The sequence below is a fragment of the Monodelphis domestica genome, chromosome 2 (assembly GCF_027887165.1).
Source record: "Monodelphis domestica isolate mMonDom1 chromosome 2, mMonDom1.pri, whole genome shotgun sequence".
In the NCBI taxonomy this organism is placed as follows: domain Eukaryota; kingdom Metazoa; phylum Chordata; class Mammalia; order Didelphimorphia; family Didelphidae; genus Monodelphis; species Monodelphis domestica.
In genome coordinates, this window is record NC_077228.1 from 151,735,824 (window position 1) to 151,762,640 (window position 26,817).

Below are 26,817 nucleotides of genomic sequence, written 5' to 3' on the forward strand. Positions count from 1 at the left end.
GAAGGAAGGGGTGAGGGAAGGAAAGGAAGGCTAAGAAGAGGGAAGAAATGGGAGAAAGGGAGGGTAGACAGAAGAAAGAAGATAACTGCCTGATCTATTAGTTATCAATTACCAATCAAATATAGTCCCTATTATTATTACAGTGGGATGAGCTAATATAATAAAAATGAAAATCCTACCCAAATTAATCTACTTATTCAGTGCCTTTTCAAGAGAAATAATGAAAAAAATGTGAAGTACCAGTGGTACCAGATCTTAAACTGTACTATAAACAGTAGTCATCAAAATAATATATTACTGGCTAAGAGACAAAAGGGTGGATCAATGGAATAGACTAGGGGTGAATGACTTCAGTAAGCTAGTGTTCAATAAACCCAAAGACCCCAGCTTTTGGAACAAGAACTCACTATTTGACAAAAACTGCTGGGAAAATTGGAAAACAGTATGGGGAAAATTAGGTTTAGATCAACATTTTACAGCCTATACCAAGATAAAGTTAGAATGGGTAAATGACTTAAATGTAAAGAGTGAAATCCTAAATAAATTAGGTGAACATAGACTAGTATACCTGTCAGATCTGTAAGAAAGGAAGGAATTTAAGACCAAGCAAGAGACAGAGAACATTGTAAAATATAAAATAAATGACTTAGATTATGTCAAATTATACAACTAAAATTAGAAGGAAAGCAACAAACTGGGAGAACATTTTTATAACAAAACTCTCTAACAAAGGTTTAATTTCCCAAATATATAAGGAACTAAGTCAATTCTACAAAATTTCAAGCCATTCCCCAATCAACAAATAGTCAAGGGACATAAATAGGCAGTTTTCACACAATAAAATCAAAACTATCAATAAGCACATGAAAAAATATTCTAAATCCATCCTGATTAGAGAAATGCAAATTAAAACAATTCTGAGGTACCACCTCATATCTAGCAGATTGGTTAATATGGCAGTAAAAGAAAGTAATAAATGTTGGAGGGGATGTGGCAAAATTGGGACATTAATACATTGCTGGTGGAGTTGTGAATTGGTCCAATCATTCTGGAATGGAACTATGCACGAAGGGCTTTAAATGAATGCCTGCCCTTTGACATAGCCATACTGTTTGGGTTTGTACCCTAAAAGGACAATAAGGAAAAAGACTTGTAGAAAAATATTTATAGCTGTGCTTTTTATGGTAGCAAAAAAATTGGAAAATGAGGGGTGTTCGTCGATTGGGGAATGGCTGAATAAATTGTGGTATCTGATGGTGATGGAATATTATAGTGCTGAAAGGAATGATGAACTCAAGGAATTCCATGTGAACTGGAACAACCTCCAGGAATTGAAGCAGAGTGAAAGAAGCTGAACCAGGAGAACATTGTACACAGAGACTGATACACTGTGGCACAATCAAATGTAATAGACTTTTCTACTAGCAGCAATGCAATGACACTGGATAATCCAAAGGAATTTTGGAGAAAACACTATCCACATGCAGAGAAAGAACTGTGGTATCAGAAATGCAATAGAAAAACATATGATCAATCACATAGATTGATAGGGATATGACTGGGGTTTTGATGTTTAAAGATCACTACTGCAAAAATGAATACTAAAGTAATGGGTTTTGAACAATGATACATGTATAAGTCAGTGGAACTGGTTATCAGCTTTGGGAGGAAGGAGGAAAGACTGGGGAGGAGGGGGATCATGTAACCATAGAAAAAATATTCTAAATAATACTTTTTTTTAAATTAAGTATGACTCTTTTAGGGACCTGTATAGGTCTCCAGCAGTGACAACAGGCAACAGAGCTATAGAAGGAAAAACAATACATACCACCAACTGCAACCTGAAAAGAGCTATAATATAAGCCCCACACTGAAGACCAATATCTGCTGAGAACCTTGCCTAACACCATAACTCCAACATCTCTGGAATACTGTTGTCCACTCCCAGTCAACAAATATTTATTAAGTACCTACTATATGCTAGGCATTGTGTTAAGTGTTGGGGATATAAGAAAACCCAAGACAGCCTCTGCTCTCAAGAAGCTCAGAATACAATGGGAGAAGACAGAATACCTATCTTGCCCTCTCCCTTTTTTAAACAAACAAATAAATGAATGAATGAATGAATGAATGAATGAATGAATGAATGAGCAAAAAAAAACAAACTTTTTTTTGTTCATTTATTTATTTGTTTCTTTATGTTAAAAAAGGGAGAGGGCATGATAAAGTCCTGCAACCTTGTGGGAAATTGTCAACTGCCCTCAGCTTCCACAAGGCTGGGTTCCCAAGGATTACTCCTCAAAAATCAATGCTATACTGGCTGCAGATCTGAATTCTGGAACAATGAGGTAGTGACGAATTCTCTGATCCTTTCAAACTCACAAGGTCCCAGGCTCCACTCCCTTCACTGAGCAATGAGTTCACCCAAGAACGATGGGACAGAGAGGCCATAATTGAAGTATACAGTACTTTTTAAATAACGCTTTGACAGCCATTCAAAAAACTTCTTGTTTAACACGTGGTTAGCTGAGAAGAACCAGTTAAAAAACATCCACACATGCTCCACAATCTGTGTCTCCAAAGTACTTCCCTTTCATCTTACCATGATTCTCCTGGAAGCAGTTCCCTAGCATCCTCTCCATGGAAAGATGCTAGCCAGCGGGGCTGGACCTGCTCCAGACCCCATGACATCTTCAAGTTTCTTAAACTATGTGCTTACCAGGAAAGTTGTTGACAACATACTGGGTGGTGTTATAAAGTGTAGCTGCCAGATTTTCTGTGTGGGGACAATAAGACAAAGAGGTGAGAAATCCCTGAATATGTAGTCAGGCACTTCATGCCATTTGAGAATCACTAACAAAAGATTTTAAGAAAAATACGATTGTGGCATATGATTGTGATGGGACGTTATTGCACTGTAAGAAATGATGAGCAGGTTAATTTTTTAAAATTTGGAAAGATCTACATGAAATAATGAAGAGTGAAAAGAGTAGGACCAAGAGGACATTATATACAGCTACAGAACTAATATTTGAAGAATAACTTGTGAGTGTCACCTCCAGAGAATGAACTGAAAAACAGAAACATGAAAGATGCAAAATATCCACATATATGCACATATCTTTTTGTCAGGTGTATACGGTATAGGGAGGGAAGGGAGGTGCTTGCGATATCTGGGAAAAAATCCTATTAAATTAATTTTAAAAAAGAAAAATCTGATTAAGAATTGGAAGGAACTACATAAGTCTTCTAACCCAATCACATATTATTTTTAAATGAAGAAACTGAGGCCTAGAGAGGAATAACCTTTTCCAAAGTCAATCAAGTTGTAAGAGGTATTAAAGAGCTAAGATTTCTTCTTAATACAAATCTAGTGCTTTACCTTTCATAGTAGGATTGGAAACTTTTTCTTCTATGTGAAATGAGAAATGCAAATGGAATGTAATAACAATAATAAATAGCTAATATTTATATAGCGCTTATTATGTGCCAGGTACTATGCTAAAGCACTTTGCAATTATTTTCTCATTTGACCCTTTCAGCAACCCTGGGTGGTAGGTGCTATTATTATCCCCATTTTACAGTTGAACAATCTGAAGTAAATGACAGTCTCATCAATGGTCCTGTGAATAAAATTAGGATAAAGCCAAAACTTATTTGGAAACATATGAATTTTTAACATATCAATTAGAAAACATTTTTAATAATGAATCAGAAATTCTTTTTCTTTTAAAGCTGCACCATAATTATAGGGTTTTTTTAAGATCTTAAATAATTCTTAGCTAACCATAGTAACAGAGGATGCAGAAAACACGCACAATGGAAAATCACACCCCAATATCTTCCAATTCAATGTTTTGTGATACATAGACACTTAGTTCTTCATTTGTTAGACCACAGTGAAAAGATTAATGGTAAGCAGATAGGTGGGCTCAAGGAACATTCAAAAGCTGTAAATACAGAAGCTATTTTCTTGTGAATTTATACTTTTTATTTATTAAAATTATTTTCAATCGAGAGGTTTTGAGTTACAAGGTGAAAGGGAGATGTTGAAGATGTGAATGAGTATAGACACCATGAAGTAATAATACAGTGAAGAAAGCTCTTGGAGTAAAAGGATTTATGGCTCAGTTAGTGACAGTGGAAGACCCTAGGAAGGAAGGCCAATTTATTCTGGAGATGAGGAGGAATAGATACCCAATTAATTATATCCATGCCCTCCTCCCCCCCCCCCCCACCTCCCCACCATGACTTCCTTCCAGGAAACTCAAAAACAAGCTCAAGGGAAGAAACTCGCAATGGCCTTAGCCTGCCCCTTGAACCCACTATTTCATGCATTCATTCATCACGTGTTAGAGAGCATCTATTAAGTAAAAGGCACTTCTTCAGGCAGATATGGGTCAGTTACAGAGAGGCCTCCTAGATCCCTTCCAACGCTGATCTCTTTCTTCATGCCATTTTCCTGATTCTCGGCTGTTTATCATTGCTTAAAAGCCATTTGATTAAAATGTTCTGTGCCATTAGAGGGCATTTTGTTTTTGTGCAGCCTCTGACTGTCCACTTGGGGAGGATGAAGCGGTTCCACCATCACACGTGGCCGTCACAGGCCTTTTTATGATGCTGATGACTTTCCTTCAAAGGGAGTTCCAAGTGGTGATCTCAAAGCACTAGATTTTGAAAGTTAGAGGATAAAGATGGGACCAAGTTTGAGTGACAGTTTGAGTGAAAAAACAGCATTTTCTGCCAGGCAAAGACAAAAGAGGTATTTTTCATTGTTCTTTTTGGAATAGGATGAGATATCCCCTCCAATGAGGCTTGTGGAATCATTTGCTCAACAATTATTAAATACTTTACAATGGGCCAACCACCCGCTCAGATCTAAGGGCACAAAGGAAAAAAAGCAAGAAATCCCCCCAAAACATTGCCCTCAAGGGGCTCCCGTTGTAATAGGGGAGGCAGGATGAAGATGAAGGAGGAGTTGTATAGCAAAAATAGAGGAAATCACAGGGGAAGGGACTTGTGGGGCCATAACCTGCCAAGTCTGGGAGGGAGTCAGGGAGGCTAAGAGGGAAAGGAGGCACCCAGACAGGGTGCAAAGACCCAGAGGCATGAGAGAGGAATGGCCATGAGTATGGAGAGTGGACCCTTGGTGTTGTCACCCTGAAGGATTCACATCCTATATCAATGTCCACCTGTATTCGTGTATTCATGCTTTGGAGGATGTGAACATCTAGATGATACAGTGAATACAGAACCAGTTGGGGAGGCAGGAAAAATATGGGTTCAAATTCTGCCACAGAAACTCCCTATCTGTGAAAATGGACAAGTCATTAAAAAAAAAAAAGTTATATGCCTCAGTTTCCTTTCCTGTAAAGGGGGATTAATAGCACACTTGCCTCACTGGGTTGTTGTTGTGAGACTCAAAACATAAAATACTTTATAAATCTTAAAGTGTATTACTATGATTATTACCTATATGGATAGGAAGGAAATAAACATTTATTGCCTAATGGACCCTGTGCTATGTATTTTACAATATTATTTTATAAACATTAGTAATAAGTACAGGTGGGATAGTTAGGTGGCATAGTGGAGAGGAGCTGGACCTGGAGTCAGGAAGATCCAAATTCAAATCTTGCCTTAGACACTAGCTGTGTCACCCTGGGTGACCCTCAGTTTCCTCTTATGTAAAATGAGCCAGAGAAGGAAATGGTAAACTACTCCGGCATTTCTGCCAAGAAAATCCCAAATGGGAGTCCCAAAGAGTTGGACACGACTGAAAAAAACTGCTGAAGCAACCAAAAAAATGTAATCAGATAGCCATTCAAATGTAACATCATCCAATTTAATTAAACTAATATGGAGTATAATCTATGGGTAGTTATAATGAGAAGAGTCTGACCAAAGTCATACCCTGTGAACATAGTGTTGAAATGAAATAAGGCACTTATGGGTCATTCAGCAGGCAAAAAAAAGCAAAAAAAAAAAATTCATTAGTCGAGGCATGGCCAGGCCCTTCATTAAGAAACCGCAGCACTTGAGTTCAGAAGACCCAACCTGCGCCTCCATATGGAAGAGCCCAGTTAGGAGAGCGAGATGTGGAGTCTGATTTGGGATAATATCTCCCAAGGCTCCAGGGCCGGGCTTCCGGAGGGAGTCTGGGGCCCTTTTATGCCCTTTGATGACCAGGAAACCCCCTTAACACCGTCAGAGAAAGCAACAATAGAAGGGCAGCTCGAGCCTGGGCCAATCAAGCCCCAGGGCCAGTTTCCCCGCCTGACCCACGTGACAAGGAGAGGGAATCCTGGGAGACAGCAATGATCCCATCTTATATTCCGGTCGACTCGGAAGTCCTCTACCTCTCCCCAGGAGGGGAAAAAAGGGAAACCAAATGGAGAAATGAGACCCTTCCAATACACTCTAAGAATAAAAGATCACCAGCCACCTGAGCACTCTAGATGGCTGGCCAATTCTTGATGGTAGGTAGAAGTGTAGAACAAGGATGTTGAGTTAATTAAAAAGGTATTAAAATATTAAAAAGTTAGTTATTAAATGTTTTAATGATTGCCAGCTAGTCCCAATCGCCCTCCTTTGCCTCTCTGATGGGCTCCTCTCAAAGAGTCACCAAGAGCACCCACACACGTGGGATATTCATGGACCATGACTTAGCTGTTATTCTTGATGGCATTAGTGCCGCTAATGTATTTGCTTTTCTGAAACAGTAATTTCGTTGTCACAAAAAAGGAATATTCCTGATCGTGGACTGCATGACTCCTTGGAAAGAAGAGGGAGGAGCGATGTAGTGTTCATTCCTCTCCTTCCTGCTGAGCAAGACAAATGATTCTGCTCTTTCCCACCTTCCTCATCCTTTGTTCCTTCTTCCAGATCTGTTCATCTGGGAGAGGTTTTGTACCCAGGTCGGTACAGAGCTAGACAAAGCTACACAGACGTACAGCTAATTAACAGCTAGCGTCCATATAGTACTTTAAAGTTTGCAAAGCATTTTACATAGGGGATCTAATTCTATCCTCAGGACAAACTTGTGAAGTGGTTGTTAGGATCCCCATTTTATAGATGGGAAAAATGAGGCATTTTCAGGTTCTCTGAGTATCTCTCCCAAGAAACACCAAACGGGGTTGCAAGGCATGACTGAAAAATGACCAACAACAGACAGAATTTGGAAGGAGTGAAAACTGAAATGGCCTTATTTTGATGTGATAAAAAGAAAACATTCCTAACAATTATAGCTAGGAAGTGAAGTCATGAGGCACTGATGAAGCACCCACAATGCAAAGTTCTGAGGACACAAAAAATTGAGAAAAAGAGAAAAACAGTCCCTACCTTCTGAAAGATTACATTCTAATGAGGAAAAAAATATCCCAAAGGGGCTGAAAAGCAAGGGGAAGGGGTGGAGATGGGGAGAAGGCTGCCTTCAAGGGTTTGACAGTAAAAGATAGCTAGGAGCCCTTCCTCACCATGGAGGCTCCAGGAATGGAAGCTGCAAGGGTGGAAGGGCCTGGGCTGTCTCAGGAGGCAAATGTGCTTCCCTTCCCTGGGAGCTTTTCAGCTGGAGGTGTTCGTAATTAGATGTTGTAGACAAGGACTCCTTCTCATGTATTTTGACTACCCAGCCCCTAACGTCCCTTCCAACTTTGAAACTCTAGGACTTGCTTGGGAACCTTGTTATCCCCATATCCAGGAGTCATTGAATCTCTGAGATGATTTCGTTTGTAAGTGTTGGTTTTGATGACAAAGATTCTAGAATATACCCATCTATAATACAATATGCTCCCCAGGCCACGAGCCAGTGTATAATTATTTTCTTCCCTGATGAGCTCATAGGAGAGCATCTCTTGCAGTGATCCTTGCATCTTAGATCCACACATGAATATGGCTCACATGGAACCTGGCTGGGACCATTAAAGACTTCTGCTTTTCATACAAAAATATCATGCTACCTCCTAAAGGTCATAATGATGATCACACTGCCCATTTGGGCAATAATGGGGACTAGAAATGAGGCTCTAGTCATACTACCCCAAGTTTCACTGATCTGCTTACAATGAACTGGACTTGTCTCCTGCCCAGTGTCCACAGAATTCTTGCACCCTTTAGGGGTAAACTTGGCTCAATTTGCAAAAATAGTCTTAAAACCATCAGAAATGTACATAAAGAACTTGATCTTATCTATGGTCACCATGTGTCAGGGTCCATCGACATAACTCTAAGCCTAGCCATAATATGAATAAGATAGCTAACAGCTGAATGGGGGTGGTCTCGATGCAAATTTCTTTAGCAGTAAGGAGGGAAAAACAAAAACAAAAAACCTTCAGCTTTATTTAAAATGCATAAAAGCTGGGGGGGGTGGGGGGTGGGGGGAGAATGTCTGCTAGACAATCCATGGGATCATCTGGATGGCTGGGAATCCTAATGTAGAAAATGTGCCTGTAAGATGCACGCATGTCTCTGAAGTTCTTTCCTGCAACCTTCTGCTTGACATACGAGAATAAAACAAGGTGGGTGTTTTCAAATTTTATTTTACATTGCAACCTCTCTTATGAACACACAATTTTTTTTTCCTAGAAAAAGTGACACCTGACATAGAGTTGTTTCAACAATGGATTCAAAGATTGGGTAGTTCCATCTACAAGAGGGCAGAAAAGATGATGAATGATATTTAATAGAAAAAGTAGATTACTGATCATTTCATTCAGATAATAGTGTTAAAATTTTTTTCAGGAGTTATTCTTTCCCTGATGTCAGATCAAAAAAATAAATAAAACAGAAAGAAAATGCTACAGAGCTCATTAAATACTCTAGCACATAGGAAATAGAATACATAATCTTTTTTAACATTTTAGAATTAGGAAATTCACTTTTATTTGAAAGCACTGAAGTTATTTTTTAAAATTCAGACATGCATAATTATTTTTCATACTTTCATTACACACACACTCATTCTCACTCTCTCTCTCATACAAAAGAAAACAGTTGACCTAAAGGCTTTAGGGGGAAAGACCCTTAAATGTGATCTTTGGGTTCATGTAATAAATGGGCAGCAGAGCTGCCAAGAGACAAGGAAAGCTATTTCTCCCCAGGCACTTTTCAAATGAGACAACATTTATAGAGCAGACAACAGTGGGCTCTTAATAAGCATTTGCTCCCTTTCCCTCTTCCTCACCTCTTCTTTGAGAATACTTTTTTTTGGTCTCTAACTGTAATTTCATTGGTGCAAGGAATATCCAATGAAGAACACCATCCCCCCCCCCCCCAATGCATATTACTGTTCAGCAACTACAGTATTAAAAGAATTGTCAGGAGTTGGGGAGTGAAGATAACCCAGCCAATCTGTTTCAGAAGCAGGATTTGAACCCTAAATACTTCTCAAACTTAGATCAGCTCTCTGACTACCACAAATATGTTACTTCCTGTAACCTAGACTACTCAAATGGGATCTTCTATGTACCAAGAAATGTTCTCAGTGCTGTGTGGGATAGACAGCAGTATAACACATGATCCCTATCCTCAAGAAGCTTATAGTTTAATCTAACAAAAATCAAACCAATTGCATATGGTATAGATTGTGATTATCAGAATTCAAATAAAAGAGAATTAATTGCATAAGAGAGTGGTTCAACAAGATTTGTTGAGTGTGAGGGAGGAGCTAGGCCTTGAAGGCTAGTTAAGCCTTTAACAGGTAGAAAAGAAGGTGGGAAAGCCCATTACTTTAAAAAAAAAAGGAAGATATTCATTCTTTTCTTAGCACAGAAATCCTCCTAATGCTAAGAAAACTCCAACTTTTGTAGAAATTATAGGAATGGAGAGAGAATAATAAGCAAAACAAAAACAAAATAAAATCTGCCATTCCCACTTGTATTGCCTCTAAGATGACTTTGTTTTCCCTAATCTGGGGCTTTCATGGGGCTGCCTTCATTCAAATGGGATTCTTGCTGTTACGTGCTTGTAATGCTTACTCTGACAAAAGGACACTTAGTAGCCTTTAAAAATGAAGCCTTATGGAAGGAGGGGAGTCCATACTTTCTTCTGTGTAAGATTTTTTTTTCATCCCTGACTTTCTGTCTCAGTAACCATACCAAGTCAGAAGCGCAAGGACTAGTTATTTGGAGTTAAGTGACTTGCCCGGGATCACAAAGTCAGGAAGTATCTGAAGCCACATTTGAACACAAATCCTCCTGACACCAGGCCTGGTTCTCTGTCCACTGAATCACCTAGGCTGCCCCCCCTCCATGAAAGATTAACTTCCAGGTTCAATCTAATGCAACAAATATTTAACCCCAGGGACATAAAGATCTAAAAAGAAAAATATATAGTGCCTGCCTCCAGTGTCTCGATTCTCATAATGCTAGTTGTCCTTACAGTCATGTCTCTCTATTAATAATAACTAACACTTCCAAGGAACACTGCCTATACTTCTTCCCTGCCACCCTGGGAGGTAGGTCCTGAGGGTATTATTAACCCCATTTTGCAGGAAGTTGAGGCTCAGCGAGGTTGAGAGATGTCCCTGTGGTCATACAGCAAGTGAGTTTTGGAGGTGGGATTCTAACCCAGGTCCTCCTGATTCTAGACTCAACTCAACTGTGACTTGAAGTTTTTTTAAAAAAAGTCCAGCTAAATCATCTCGAACTAGAGTATTCTAGGTTTGAGGTAAACATAAGATGAGAGCCAACCAGGTACTACAGCTACCTACCAAAAAGTGCCTTTGTTTCTATCTTCCTGGCTTGACCTTTAGCATGATGCCCAACACATATCAAGTGCTTCACAAATCCATTATGTTAACTTTCTACAGTAGTTATAGGTAGGAGCATCTGACATATAGAAACACAGCTGGCTGTCTCTGTACTGCCTGCCAGGTTGCTTGTTATAAAAAAATTAAGCCGCTTATTTTCAGTACCACACAAATGCATGTCCTGGAGATGACAGATCTCTTGCATCACCACAAGTTCTTCCAAAAGGGTCTTCCAAAACCTCAAAAAGGCCAATGCATTAGAGGCTAAGAGGCTGCGGCATTTCTAAAGGCACTCGGGAGTCTGTTTTCTGCAGTGCCTTTGGAGGGGAGGAAGACGACAGGCGAGTCAATCTGCATCATATCCCAAAATGGGTCCCAGCCATCTCTCAACCTCATCCACAGACATATTTTTCCTCAAAGCATAGTCTTCAATCTGCAAAGGAAGTTCAGAAAGAGCCTATTACTTACTGCCGTAAGACTTTGAAAACCCAAGCTTCTCCAGCAATGGCAGAGCAGCAATAGGGAGGTTAGGAAAACCTAATCACTTGGCTTCAGCTTGTCTAACTCTCTCATGCTGCCCAGGAGGCAACTGGCTAGACCTTGGCCAACATCACACAACTCATGAGTGGCAAAGCCAATGCCCTTTGCATTCAGATTCTTAATGCATCACAGGATCATAGTGTAGAGCTAGAAAGACCTTAGAAGTTATCTAATTTTCTCCATTACCCTCAGTTTATGGATAAGGAAAACATGATTCACTGAGGTGGTGACATTCTCCAGGCTGGCCAGTGACTGTGCATAAGAATGGATTTGAAATCTAGATGCTCAACTTCACATCCAGCATTCACCTCATGGCACCTCACGGCAATAGACATTTTTTTTGGTCTAGACTTAAGATTTCATTGGCACAAGGATAGGCGAGCTCCTATTAAGGAAACTGACTTCACCAGCATGGGTCCTACTCAAAGAGGATGGGCAAACCTGCTCTACAATTTACATTCCTGGTTGGTTGGGGTGGGGGAGGGCAGGCGCACTGAGAGGTTAAATGACTTGCACAGGGTGTCACAGTCAGTATGTGTCAGGGCAGGCCTGGCACCTAGTCTACCTGATCTCTAGGATAGCTCTTTAACTGTTCTACTACACTGCTTCTCCTCTTAATCATTAGAAGGCATTTATTTTAGTGACCAAATAAGGTCATTCTTCAGGCAGAAAACTGTATTATTAATTATTCAAAGGAAAGAAAAGATGCTTCGCAGGGAGTGGGATCAAATTTAGACATTAAGTAGATAGTTCTCTCCTCTCCCAAGTTAGTCTAACTTATTTTTAAATCCAGACCAGTCCCAACAATTTCATTTAATATTAGGTTTTAGAGGACAACATTCAAAACAGTGAATATTCATTTACCTGGTCCCTGGAAATTTTACCAACAGAAAAATATTTGGACTTCAGATTGGCAAAGTAGAGACCAGAGACAGCTGAAGCAGGTGCCATTGCTAATGATTCTGTAAGTGTGATCCCTGGAAAGAGGAAAAAAGAGGAGATGATGAAAATTTACCTGTGGGTCTGAGATATGACAAAAGAATGTCAAGCTGCTTGGCTTGCTTCCTGAATAAAGGTGGAGCCATGACAACCAGCTAGGACAGTGATAATGAACTTATGGCACAGGTGCCAAAAAAGGCATGTAGAGCATTCTCTGTGAGCACATGGCCACCTCACCCACCCAAGAAGAACTATTTCCCTCCCCCTGTCCATTATACCTAATGATATTTTTTCACATCCCCTGCCCCTCTGCCCAGCAACCCAATGAGAGCTCATGGGGATAAGGTGGGCAGCTCACAGGTGACAGAGCTGGAGGGGAGCAGAGCACTCAAGGCCACTCCTCCTCAAACCCCCCCATACTTGCTGAGGACATTCCTAACTTCACCTACCCCTCCACCTTGCAATCCAATGGGAGTACTTCCTCCCTCTCCAATGTGTGTATTTGAGGGGGAGGCATGTGGTGGAGGGAGAAGCAAGACACATGGTCTCTAAAAGGTTTGTGATCATTGGCCTAGCTATGACCCTATTTGCTCTAAACTACTTCTAAAGGTCCAGTAGTTGCTGCCATTGCGAGTGGCCATAGTAGTAGCCCAGAATAGCCAATCCATGAAGGCTAGAGGACCTTCTTATTCAGGGTAAAAAGGAAAAAGTGTGAAGGCTTTCTACCCTCACCATCATCCTGAATCCCTTCTGGGGACCCCTGCCCAGAACCTGGACACATATATGGTTTCAAATAACTTGTCTTGATCCAGAGTAACTTGAAAATGTCCCCACTAAGCCTGGACTTATGCTCATATAGGAAATTCTGAATGGATTAGTGGGTTCTAAGGCCTTATTTTTTCTATTGGACCAGTGACTTCTTAGGAATTGGAAATTCCTGAAATACTCCTTCTAACAGAAGAGACTGGCAACATTGCTCTACAATTTACAGTCATAAAGAATGGACACAAGCTTGTCAGTGGGATCATGCAACCAATATGTGAGAGAAGCAGGATTTGAATCTATGTCTCCTTGATTCCAAGGGTAGCTATCTATTCTGCTACTCTAGCTTAAAAGTCTAAGGATCCATGTGAAAATAACTCCCTCTGGGTACTCAAACTCAGTTTTAGATATACCCTGAGGATATCCTGGATTAGGATAGGTTGTCCACATTACATCAGGCCTAAGGGTTATCTGGGGGTGAGAAGCTGGAGTGAAGTGGGGATAAAAAGGTCTAATGCAAGCTCAATACCCCTCCTAGAATTAAATAAATATTCTACCAAGGTACAATTTTTCTGCATGCTTTGTATGACTAACTACCAAACAGACGTAGGTGAAAAACAATTTAAAATACTAAATATAGCAATGAGCACACACATACACACACAAGCAGATTAAACCTACATATATGGCTTAAATGTCACTAGTTATATAACTGTGTTTTCCTTTGCCTCTGTTCAGGTGCTTTTAACATATCCAATGCTTTTTGCCTCAAGGAAGCATATCCATTTTCTAGCGCAATACCTGTGGTTTCTTCAATGTGACCGAGTCTCCACATCGTGAGCTTTTCAGTATGATCAGGTTGGCTGGGATAGCCAGGAGCAGGGCGGATGCCCCCATACCGAATTCTCCGAAGGTCAGCAACATCCAGCTGCTCACTGCCACTATAAGCCCACAAGTCTTTGCGAACCCTTTCATGAAGTTCTTCTGCAAAAGCCTTGAACAGAAAAGTGGTCATCTTTACCCAGAGGAGCTGTTACAGTCAGTGAGTCAGGAAGCCCTTAATTCAAATCCCATCTCAGATACTTGCTACCTGAGTGACCCTAGGTGAGTCACTTAACTTTCCTCGGGTTCCCAGTTCCTTCATCTGTAAAGTGAGGGAATTAGACTAGATGGTCTCAAAGCTAAGCTCCCTTCCAGCTTGAAAGATAGTGTCAATTATCCTACCCATCTGCTCTTTCTGAAGACTAAGGCAGAGGAGAAGGAAAGTGTTCCAGTCCAGGAGACTGGACAGAGTCCCTTACTACCTGGTCTAATTAAAGCATCAACACAGAATTTGGAACAACCAAGGGAGTTCAATCTACTAATTTTAAAGAGAACTGAGTCCCTCCAGAGATTAAGTGACTTGCCACAAATCATAGGGAGGAAAGAGAAGAGCTGAAATTCAAATGTAAGTCTTCTGACTCTAAATAAAGTACTTCCCATACAAATAGTTTTATACTCTGCTCTCTACCTCCATCTTGGCTCATAGACCACTGGTGCCCAGCCTACTGGGACTGATGTAACCTTCTCTACTGGTAAAGGAATCCTACTGGATGAAAAGCTCAATTTGATTCGACAAACATTTATTAGGACAATAGGTGCACTAGTGCATTGTTGGAGGAACTGTCAATCAGTATAACTATTTTGGAAAGCAAACTGGAATGAACAAATAAAGTGGCTAAAAGGTAATGCATACCCTTTGGCCCAGAGATTCCATTACTGCACTTATACCTCAAGGTTGATAAGAAGAGAGCACCCAAACACACCAATATTTTAGCAAATATTTTCTGTGATAGTAAAGAGTTAGAAACAAAGTAGATAGTCATTAACTAGAAATGGCTAAACAAATTATAGTACACAAATGTAATGGAATATTACTATATTGTAAAAATTGTGATGAACAAAGAGCAACATGGATATGAACTAATGAAGTATGAAATAAGAAGAGCCAAGAAAATAATATATACGACTACAGCAATGTAAATGAAAAAGGAAACACACACAAAAATCAAAAGTGAATGTTGAAAAATTATAAAGAATAAGTATAGTTTGAGAGGAGAGCTATACAATGACACTGCCATCTCATCCATGCAGAGGTGGGAAAGGTCCACAGGTGTTGCACATATTTTTCAGTTGTTTTCAATACACTGATCAAATATACTAATTTTTTTGGTTCTCTTTTTTGTTTTAAAAAAAACTATGTTATATAGACTAGCTTTCTGAAAGAGAATGAAAAAGGATACTGTAGGAAAACCTAGTGATATAAAAAAAATTTTTTTAAACCTCATATAGAACACAAACATTTTAGTTAGGCTCTAAACAAGCGAAAGGCTCTATGAGAAGTCAAAAATGAAAGTCCTTTTCTTCAAGGAATTTATGCTCTACTGGAATGTATGTCAGCATCACTGCTTGAGGTCAAGAAAAATCTTATGAGATACATTAATATCTGACATCTTAATTTTTTTAAAAAGGATTAAAACCAATACCTAACCCTAATTTAATATATAAGGTAATTCAGAATCTATAAAGAAAGCCCACACCAGGAAGGCTGAAAATAGAATTATAAAGGACATTGTGCCATTCTAGAAACAACATTAGATATGGAATCAAAGACTTTATGAATTTGCATTTTGGCTATCACTTCTTAGCTGACCTTAAACAAGTTACCTATTATCGTTTAAGGGCCTCAGTTTCCTTACCTAAAAAATGATATTGATTTAGATGGTCTCTAAGGACTCTTCTGGTTCTACCAATGAAAACAAATGAATCTTAATTAATTCTTATGAATTCTAATGAAAACTTAATGAATCACCATCCATCTCCCACCCCCTTGCAATGAGTGCCCACCAAGATCCTTTTCCAGAGTCTTCTCTTGTCTCTGTATATCCTGCCTCTGTCTATCCAGATGACTCCCCATTCTGTCTCCTGAACTCTAGGCCCATATCATTAACTGCCTGCTGGACAGCTCCATCTGGATATTCCAGTCATTTCAAATGTAATATACCTAAATGACAGATCTTCCTCCCTAAACCTCCCTGCTCCTAACTCCCCTATGTCTGTTGAGGACATCTTTCTAGCCACCCAGCTTCACAACCTGAGATTCATTTTCTCTTCCTCCTTTTTTTTTTCAATTGTCAAGGATTTCTTTTTTTTTCTCCTTCCCCTATCTTCCCAAAGCCCTCCTCTTCCCTGGAAAGAAATATAAGCATAGTAAAGTCAAATTGAAAGTCACTCTCCACTCCCTCACCCCTTGAATTCAATCAATCAATAGCCAGGTCTTGTTGATTCTACTTCCACACTATCATTTACATCTATCCCTTCCTTTCTACTCACATAGACTTCCCCCTAGTTTATGTCTTTATCACTTTTCAAGCCTGGATTACTGTGATAGTCTCCTAATTAGCCACCTGCATCCTGTCTCTCTCTTCTCTATCACAGATTGGTCAAAATAATCTTTCTAAGGCATATATATGCCCAACCATGTAATGCCTCTGCTCAAGAATCTTCAATAGCTTCCTATTGATGCTAGGTTTAAATGCAACCTCTTCAGACTAGCATTTAAAATCTTTCACAATCTGATTCTATCCTAGCTTTCTGGAGTTTCTTCATCTTACTTTCCTTCACACATAAATTCCAAGCCAACTGGGGTCCTTGCTGTTCCCAGAACGGGGCATTCCATCTCCCATTCCTGGGTCTTTGTACAGCCTGGTCTCCCATGTTCTGATTGCACTCTTAAAAGGCTGTAGAATCCTCCAAGGCTAAGCTCAGATGTCCCCTCCCTTAGGATGCCTTTCCTGATTCCTTTAGTTTTACGTTCTCTCTCCTCAAATCATCTTTTAGTGATGTAACTGTATTCTGTATCACTCCAAGTAAAACACACTCCTTGAGGGAAGGGATTTCATCATCGTTTTTGTCTTTGTGTCCCCAGAGCTTTGCACATAGAAGATGCTTAATGATGTGACAAAGAAGTCACTTTAAAAGACTGATATATATAAATTTAAGGTCGCCAAGGAATTCAGCTATGTAATTCCTAAATGAAAACTCAAGTCAGCAGTCAACCTTTTATGGAGTTTAATTACAAACAGGAGGAAGAAAGGTATGAGAGAGAGAGAGAGAGAGAGAGAGAGAGAGAGAGAGAGAGGGAGGGAGAGAGAGAGAGAGGGAGGGAGAGAGAGAGAGGGAGAGAAAGGGGAGAGAAAGGGGAGAGAAAGGGGAGAGAAGGGAATAGGGCTTAAATACCCCCTCTGTTTAGGCTGGGCCAAAAGGCCCAAGCCCTTAGATAGCTGAGGCAAAGAAAAGAGATCAGTCCCTATCACTCACGTGACCAAAATGGAGAAACAGTCTCAGCGGCCTCCACCTCCAGCTTCCTTCAGAGCAAGCTTCTCAGAGCACAATCTCTCAGAGCAAAACCTCTCCAACCACCCCTCTGTCCTCAGACCCCGCTATCTTTAAGGACATCATCTCAGTTCCCTCCCCTCAGTTCTCACATCTACCAATCACTGTCCATGTCTTCCCTGTGCCAATGGTGGCTCTAGCTTAACCCAGGACCACCCAGAGGTCTGCCCCTTTGTACATGTCTGTTGAAGGTCATATTCTCAAATAATTAAATTTTGATCTATGCTGCAGCCCTTCCTAAATCCTGTTAGGACTGAGTAGGGTGGAGATTGTAAGTTCCAAGACCTGGTTCTGTCATTCCAAGTATCTCTATTGTATCAATTCTAAAATCAATCATGACTCAAAGAACTTCCTGTTCTATGCTTAAGCATAGGTCAAAGCCCTTTCCATTGTTCAGCAAAAGGTTTCTGTCCTAAAGTAATCTTAAGTAGGGAGGAGAAAGACCCTCCCATGCCAAGGGGGGTTCACATTCCAATAGACTATCAGTAGGAAATTTTTCAAGTATGAAATTTCCCAATGATGAAATTTCCAACATTTATAAGTCTAAGAAATTTTAAGGTTTACAATGAACATTTGCTGGATTCATGAAATAGCTGTCAAACACTTACCATGTGCCAGGCATACATAAGAATTTTATGATCCTAGACCAGTGGTGTTAAATAGAAACAGAATTCACTCAACAGTATATAAGAATTCTTACAAGTGAACATTGACTTAGAAAATGTCATGTTAACATTTCCTATGTTTTATTGTATTTTTATTTATGTTGTTAAATATTTACCAGTTACTTTTCCATCTATTTCTAGCTGCAGGGCTACCCATAAGGCCTTTGTTTGACACGTCTGCCCTAGACTATAGTGAATAAAAGGAAAAGTCAGCACTGAATTAGAGAACAAGGATCAAGGAGAAAGGATGAAATCTATATGAAGTCATTCTGGCTAAACTGGAACTTTCAAATTAGCCCAGATTTAGATGAATGAGAAATTTTTTAGCCATCATTTTATTTTTTAAGAACCCTTACTTTCTGTCTTAGAATCAATACTAAGTGTGAGATCAGACAAAAGAAAAGAGACTAAGCAATTGGCATGAAGTGACTTGCCCAGGATCAAACAACTAGGAAGTATCTGAAGCCACATTTGAACCCAAGACCTTCTGTCTTCAGGCAAGTTGACATTTCCAGTGTTCAAACTGACTTATGTGTTGCCCCATAGTCTTCCTCAATGCCAATGCAGTCAAATAAAAGCTTGTAGCTCCTTCAGTTTTGTGGGGCTGCCATGTTGTCCACTTTTTTTGTACATAGCAACTCACTTCACCACAAGTACAGCCACAACATGCTTCTGATAGTGAGTTTAGCCAAGCAAATACACTCCCCAGTCATACATGAGTCTTTACCTCTGCCAACCTGTCTCCCAGGGCCTTAGCCATAATGCTGCTGTAGACATCATACTGTTCCTCATAGGCCTTGCTCAGTTCATCTACTCCAAAGCAGGCCACTGCAAAAAGGCCCAAGTAGTCACGGATCCCAGATTCCAGAGGAGCAATGAAGTCAGACAGGCAATAATAAGGGTCTGTGCTAGCAGAATCCTTTTCTGCCTTAGAAACCAAAAAAACAAGAGAAACACAGTTAAACGTGTCTAACATATAAAATTGGATAATTTTTTAAAAGCCTCATTTTGAAAATAAGGTGTAGTATTTCTAGCTTAATTTCAAAAAAAGAAGCCAAAAACCAATGATTTATGCAAATCTTTTTTTTCACCCTTTATCTTGGCTCAAGTAACTATCACTGATAGGGAGATATAGACAAACATTTTACTTGGTGTCCTAAGTACTGAGTTGGAATTTTACCTCTGCTTACAAATCATTTAACTCCTGAAACCTTACACAACGATTGCAACAATGTAAATGAAAAAAATACAACCACAAAATAATTGACAATAAATGTTGAAAAATTACAAATAACAGGCTTTGTCCCAAAGAACAGAGATGAGATGACATTTCTCAACCACTCAGTCCTGTATAAATGTAGATTTTTGAGCCTTTGGACTTCATCCCCCAGAAGTCCCTTAGTATTTCCCAAAATTCCCTTTTCCTACATCCCCGCATTTTGAGTGATTGTATTTAAGTGGCTGTAACTCTTCCCTCTTCCTTTTTTGGACCTGCGATGGGAGAATTCAGGCAGTTCTTTTGCCCTAGTTATTATTAATAAAACTTTTAAAATATAATAGTTATTGAATATTAATTTTAAACCCCTCGTTTTGGCTTACCACAAAGGGATTACAAATTTAAAAAAAAAAATTTGAGTAGATAGCTTTACAGTAAAGATAGTAAGTTTGCCCAGTCATTGCCCACCCCCACCACCACCACCATCACCACCACCACCCCCCACCCCCACCCTGGCCACCGCATTGTCACATTATGCAAATATGAGTGATTATTATTATAATAACTAAAAATAAATACTGTGAGTGAGGCATAAGATGGATTGTTGGGAGTAAATGCCAGTTGGGAGTCAGAAGAGCAGGGTTCAGATCTCACATCTGACATTTATTTGCAATGTGTTCATGAGTAATTAATCTAAACTGTCTGAGCCTCAAGCAACTCTCTGAAATTAGTTTTAGGGGCTAGAATTTGGATTGAAAGAAAGAATTCACACACTGAGAAACTCATGGGCACTGGGTACATTATTATAAGTACCCTTATTCAGGCTAATTGTGCTGCCACCTACCTCTGCCAAGGATAGCTACATTTTAAAGAAGGGTCTTGGTAAAATGGTTTTTCAGGAAGATTCAGTGCTTTCCGCATAATAGAAGGCCTACAATTAATTTCACTTATAAAGGTATGGTGCACATACATGCTTCTTTTGAATAAATTATTGGTATTATTATTCATTGAGTATTAAAAAAAGACTAAAATGGCTGATGTGAAGCAGTGTCTGCCAAATGTCCTATAAGCAACCACCCCTGAAAGTGGCCAATTAGAGGCCTTATTCCTGTCTGAATGTCTGCCTTGAGTATCCTGGTCAACCTGACATTTCTGTTGCTATCCATCATACAAACAGCCTCTTCCTCAACCAACAAATTCACTCCACCCATTCCTTTATTGATTATTTTCTGGGTAGAACTTAGTACTGGTGTAATTTTTCAGACTCTGAGCTCAAATCATTATATTTTGCTTAATGACTTAATCAAAGGTGAAGAGGAAGCCATCTCTTAGCCTACAAAAAATGAGTTTTCTTACCTGTTGTCTTAAGCCATAAAATTTTGCTACTGGCTCTGCAGATTGTGGTATGGCATCTTCTGCATACAAATGAATATCATCCTGGACACTCTGTGCTGGCCAGAATCCAACCAAACCCCTAGCTTGTATCTTCTTTTTACTAATCAGTTCCTTCAACATAGTTTGGGCATCATCATATACTTTTTTGGCTTCTTCCCCTATAAGATAAAAAACAAAATAATTCACTTGAAAAGTTCCTCAAAATAATTTTAGCAAAACATTAAAAAACACACCACCTCTTCTTCCCATCCCCAACAAAAATAAGAATAAAACAAAATATTACCTCTCAGACCACTTCCCCAGTTAAGTAGTCTCACCCCCATCCCCCATGGCCCATTTCCCCAAGCTAACATTAACTTATATTGAAAGCTTCATCAATACTTTTTTTTTTTTAACCCTTACCTTCTATCTTAGAATCAATACTGTGTATTGGTTCCAAGGCAGAAGAGTGGTAAGGGCTAGGTAATGGGGGTCAAGTGACTTGCCCAGGGTCACACAGCTAGGAAGTGTCTGGGGCCAGGTTTGAACCTAGGACCTACCTCCCATCTCTAGGTCTGGTTCTCAATCCACTGGGCTACCCAGTTGCCCCCTCAACTATACATTTTCCATGGATAGGAGAAAGGGAAAGAAACTCTACAAATATTATCTCAATTGATTCCCACAAAACCCCCAGGAGGAAAATGCTATTATTATCATTCCCCTTTAACAGTTGAGGTCACTGATTGCAGGCCCAGTAGTTTATCCACTCTACTACCACCTCACTGCCTCAAAGGGTAGAATGCCAAAATATAACCTCTTGAAAAGCAGAAGACTCTTGGGGGCAGAATAGGAAGGGAGATAGGGACAGAGGGAAGGACATGGAGAAGGGGAGACAGAGGCAGAAAAAGGAAGGGAGAGACAGAGAGAGAGAGACAGGGAGCACTTCAAGTTAGATTTAACAATTTGCCTCCATCATGCACACATAGACTTCCAGTAACTCCTTTAATAGAGAGAGTGGAGTCAGGAACACTCATTTTCTTGAGTTCAAATCTATCCTCAGACACTTAGCTGTGTGACCCAGGGCAAAACTCTGTGTGCCTCAATTTCCTCATCTGTTAAATGAGCTGGAGAAGGAAATGGCAAACCTCTCCAGTATCTTCCAAGAAAACTCTAAATGGGATCCCAGGAGTCAGATATAACTGAAAAGAATAACAACAAACCCTGTTAAGGGGCTTGGGTAAGATTCTCAAAAGTTTCAATTAAACAGTGTAAATGCAGTTTGCCTTGGGATATTCTCTATCCATTCACATCTGTCTGTGCACACATTTGAAAATGGCAATGCCAATTGTGCCGTCACACTCCACATTGGAGCCATAAGCATTTCTTTCCAAAACCATACATTATGGTTAGCTATTTGAAGAACAGTTGCCACCATTTCTCTATACTGAGTCTATACAATGAGGCCGCCTACGACAAGCACCCCCATCCAGACTGTAACACATGAAGGTTATTTTCTTGATACACTGAAGCAGACTGCTGTCATCCCCTGCTCAATAAACTGCAGTGGTTCCTATTGCCTCCAGCATCAAATGCAAAAATCGTCTGCCATTCAAAGCCCGCCATAACCTAGTCCCACTCCTACCTTCACAGTCTTCTTACAGTCTTACTCCCAAGCATGTATTCTTTAATCCAGTGACACTGGCCTCCTGGCTTTTCCAAAACATAAGTCATTCTATCACTGTACTCCAGGCATTTTCTCTGGCTGTCTCCCTTTTCACCTCTGCTACTGGCTTCCCTGGTTCCATTTTAAGTCTCAACTAAAAATCTCATCTTCTACAGGAAGCCTTTTCTACCTCTTCTTAATTCTAGTTATTTCTCTTTCTAAATTAAGTCCCATTGATCCTGTACATAGTTTGTTTGTATATATTTGTTTGCTTGTTGCCTCCTCCATTAGAAGTTTAGCACAAGGTACTTAATAAATAGCTATTTTGACCGACTGGTCTTTCAATTCATAACTTCTCCTAATTCTGCTTCATCTATCATTCCTTCTTCCTCTACCTCTACCCTAGATGCTGGCTAGCTATCAACTAACCCTCAAATGGCTTAACATATTCTCATCCCCAATTTCAAGGTGCCATTTTCAGTCATTTCAGACTCTTCATGACTCCATTTGGGATTTTCTTATGAAAGTTACTGGACTAGTTTGCCATTTCCTCCTCCAGATCATTTTACAGATGAAGAAACTGCCGTAAACAGGGCAAAGTGACTTGCCCAGAGTCACAGTAAGTGTCTGAGGCTAGATTTGAACAGAGGATGAGAAGTCTTCCTGACTCCAGGCCCAGCATTCTATCTAGGATTTAAAAAGAGAAGCTGAATAAGACCAAAACAAAAACCTTTAAAACACGAGAATTATTTCTTATGATGAAATTTCCTATACTTTAAAAGGCAAAGGGAGAAGATACTTTCTGGAAGAAAAACATCCTCATAATATAACCAATTGAGAATCATAACCTATCCCTATGAAATCCTGGCTCCCTTATGGTCATCCACCAAGTCTCCCATTTTATCTTAACTATGAATTGAATTAGATCTGTAATTATTTATCTATATTGAATTAAAAGTTAAGAAATTTACGGGGCAGCTGGGTGGCTCAGTGGATTGAGAGCCAGGCCTAGAGATGGGAGATCCTGAGTTCAAATCTGGCCTCAGACACTTCCCAGCTGTGTGACCCTGGGCAAGTCACTTAACCCCCATTGCCTAGCCTTTACCACTCTGGAACTAATACACAGTATTGATTTCAAGACGGAAGGTAAGGGTTAAAAAAAAAAGAAGTATGTGAAATGCTTTTTAAAAAATCCACTATACTTTCCCCACTCCCATCCACACTTCTGTCCCCAAAACACCAATGCTCCTAAGTCAGAGCATATGAGGTAATCTCCACCTTCCATCCCAAGCAGCAGTAACTTAATCCAAATCCTACTTCTGGGCAGTTCCACTTTCTACCTTGAATGTCTCAGTTCCTTGGGGGCTAGTAAGGACCATTTCATTTCTGCCTTTGTAACTCCAGCGTGTCAAGCACAGCCCAGAGGAGGCAGCCTACCTAATACATGACCAAGATCAAAGCATCCCTGAGCATACTACTATTGGAAGATCCTTTACTACAGAAAAGATAGATAGGAAAGTATTGTTAAAGAAGGAATAATCAAACTGACCCACTGTCTTGTCATTAAAGATCTTGGGAAAACCTCGATTCGGGTATTTGCCCCTGAGTTGCCAAACATCAAAGAAAGGTTTCCAGTCAATGTAGTCCACCAGTCTCTGCAGATCATAGTCTTCAAAAACCTGAGTCCCAAAAAATTTGGGTTTCACTAAAGAAACAAAAAGTATAGGTTACCATTAGGAATATTTGAGGCTTAGAGTTAAAACATCTTTAACATACAGTGGATGCAGCACAGCCTACCAAGGGCTCCAGCTTCTAAGTCTGAAATTCTGAAATTGCTCAGGAGACTCCCACATGCTGTCTTATTCCTGTCACCCGTAGGAGTTGGGGTGGGGGGGGGGGAATATGGAAGAATGCTTTTAGATTGCCTTGGAGAAAAGAATAATTTTGTATTGTGTCTTAAACAAATTACTTTCTCTATGCCTCTAGGTATATGGTCCTAGGGGGCAGCTCCTTTCTCAAAAACAGAAAAATATAGGTGAGTCTTATGCAACTTAAAATTCATTTGGGGGGGGGGGGGGGGAAGTAGAAGGTGGAAGAGCTGTCATCTGAGAAAGAGTGTTATTATTATTAGGCTATTTTCACCGTTCTGGAGTAATTGAAATACTGCTCAGCTCAATAAACAGGCCATTGACAGGAGTCATAAGATTGAAGATTTTACAATTGGTTCTGCCATCTGATTAGGCCAAGGTGCTTCACCAATCTGTTCTCAGTTTCCCCATTAGGTGGGACTCATAATACCTTCTCCTATCTACCACTTAAGGGCATTATGAGTAAAAAAAATATACAAGCAGAGTGGCAGTCTTTAAACAGAAAGAACATGGCAGGGACGGGGAGTAGAAATAAAAAGGGGGCATGGAAAGAGACTGAATAGTAACTGTGTTGTTTGAGTTTTTTTGCCTGACATACAACTACTGCATCCTCACCTCACCAGCTAACCATCAACTTTATTCTCACTTTTAATTACTAAATAAAACTTATATTTATTCGTCTAGCAGCCAGTGGACAGAAGAGACCAGAACAGTGTTCTCATACCACAGTTCCATACCTCCTGTTCTCTATATCAAACCTCTGTATATTCTCCAACCCCCTCAGGACAGCAGCATGTAAAGGGTTTAATTTCAGCTGAAAATAGTTAAATTAAACAGAAGGAAGAACATCTTGGCACCAAGAGTTGTGAAATATTAGAACAGATAAATCAAGAAGACTGAGAAATCTCATACCTCAGGATTTGTGCAGGGACTTTCTGGTGATCAGTGTTTGAAAAGAAAAACACTGTAATATAGCATATGTACATAATATAGGATATAATATAGAACAGATGTAATATAGGATAATCCACAGGATAAGGATGAAGAACTGGCCTGGAAACCAGGAAGATCTGGGTTCAAATCCCTACTTCTGACATATACTGGTTATGCAGACTGGCTACACAATGGTCTCAGGAACTTCTTTAAGAGAAGATTCTAACCTACATTCATTGAAGACACTTCCTTGACCAGAAGTTCCCCATATAATTATGGGTCTACTCCTTATTCCTATCCTGTGTGTATTAATGTATCCTTTCGGGGAGGGGGAAGCCTGGAAGGGACATGGAGAAGTAATGAAAAGCCCCACAGAATCCCCATCACATAAAAAGTGTCTATATCTATCTGGGAGAATTCAGGGGCAATCTTAGCTTCCTGAATTCAGAGACAGATGAAAAGATTTCTCAGGGTTCTCTCTCACCCTGTCATGTGAATAAATTCTGCAGGATTCATTGACAAATGGAATTATCAGCCCAACAAGCAGGGTATACTTTAGAGAAGTTTATCCTGTGTTTGAAGCTCTACTACTTGAGGCCTTTGAAGAAAGTCCCACATTCTCCTCCCAACTCCTTGTCCTTACCCCTGCCCTCAATAAACCCCTAACCCCAGTCAAATCATCTTCAAACACTTCTGAGTTCTTTCTGAATTAGACTTCAATAGGCCCTCTGAGTAGCACCACCATTATTAGCAGGCTTTCAAGGGGCCATCAAACATGGGGCATTAAAGGAACCTCCCTGACGCTGGGTACTCGCTGCAATCCTTGATCTGCTGTAAGTCAATGCCCCAACACAAATAGCATTGGAGAAGCAGCATGACTATATTTAGCCTCAAGAGTTTTCTGTTTATGTACAAAATGGAAAGGGTAAAATAAAACTGCTGCCTAAAGTGTCTGAGAGGGGTGGGACATGCAGAGTCTGGCGGGTGGGCTCTTCACAAACACCAAAAACTTGGATTATGAACCTGCCTGAAGGAGAAGAACCCCAACTTCCCACATGCCAGACCCCCATAACACAAAACGAAACTACCTAGTCTAGTATTTTAACTGGGCTGTTTGCATCTTAATCATTCCCAGAGAAAGACAGAAGAGCAGAAATTAAAACTGCCCTAATACTTGCAGGTCTCTTATCTGTCATTTAAATCAGATGCTTTCCATTGAATAAAGTATTTTTTAACATCTCATTGGACAGGAAACAACTTTCCTTTGTACTGTTACTCTGAATTAAAAGTAGAAATGGAAACAGAAAAGCAATAGTTCCAAGAGCTTCACATTTACAAGGAGTCTCAGTTTTTTCAAGGCCCTGTATACATTTCATCTCAGATGAGCCTCAGACCTCATCCACAGTATCATAAAGGTAAAAATGACCATTCCCAATTTACTGCTGGGCAAACCAAAACACTGTGGTTAAATGGACTGTTTAGGGTAACCCTTCTAGTTAAGGGCAGAACTGGGACTTTAGAACCAAGGATATCTGATTTCCAGGCCTGGGCTTTCCATGTGACAATCACTACAAAGTTGACAAAAGTCACACAGTTAAAAAGATATCAAATGTGATTAGAATTTTAGGCAACAATGGCAAACTCTTCCATGACAAGAGCTCACACTGATAAGGAAT

The 26,817-nt window shown here is 39.9% G+C and overlaps 1 protein-coding gene across 3 annotated transcripts in view; it reads right to left on the bottom strand.

Annotated features, from left to right (window-relative positions):
• Positions 1 to 8,517: 8,517 nt before the first annotated feature.
• The window catches only part of MTR (5-methyltetrahydrofolate-homocysteine methyltransferase), a 157,096-nt gene continuing 138,796 nt past the window's right edge, over positions 8,518 to 26,817 (bottom strand). For all 3 annotated transcript variants that reach the window (XM_001378286.4, XM_007481573.3, XM_016430236.2), the window contains 6 exons: positions 23,890 to 24,045; positions 20,660 to 20,856; positions 18,815 to 19,015; positions 13,790 to 13,982; positions 12,152 to 12,264; positions 8,518 to 11,180 (listed from right to left, as the gene is read on the bottom strand). In XM_001378286.4, coding sequence (XP_001378323.1) covers positions 11,094 to 11,180; positions 12,152 to 12,264; positions 13,790 to 13,982; positions 18,815 to 19,015; positions 20,660 to 20,856; positions 23,890 to 24,045 — 947 coding nt within the window. In that variant the 3' untranslated portion in view covers positions 8,518 to 11,093. The remainder of the gene's footprint in view (positions 11,181 to 12,151; positions 12,265 to 13,789; positions 13,983 to 18,814; positions 19,016 to 20,659; positions 20,857 to 23,889; positions 24,046 to 26,817) is intronic.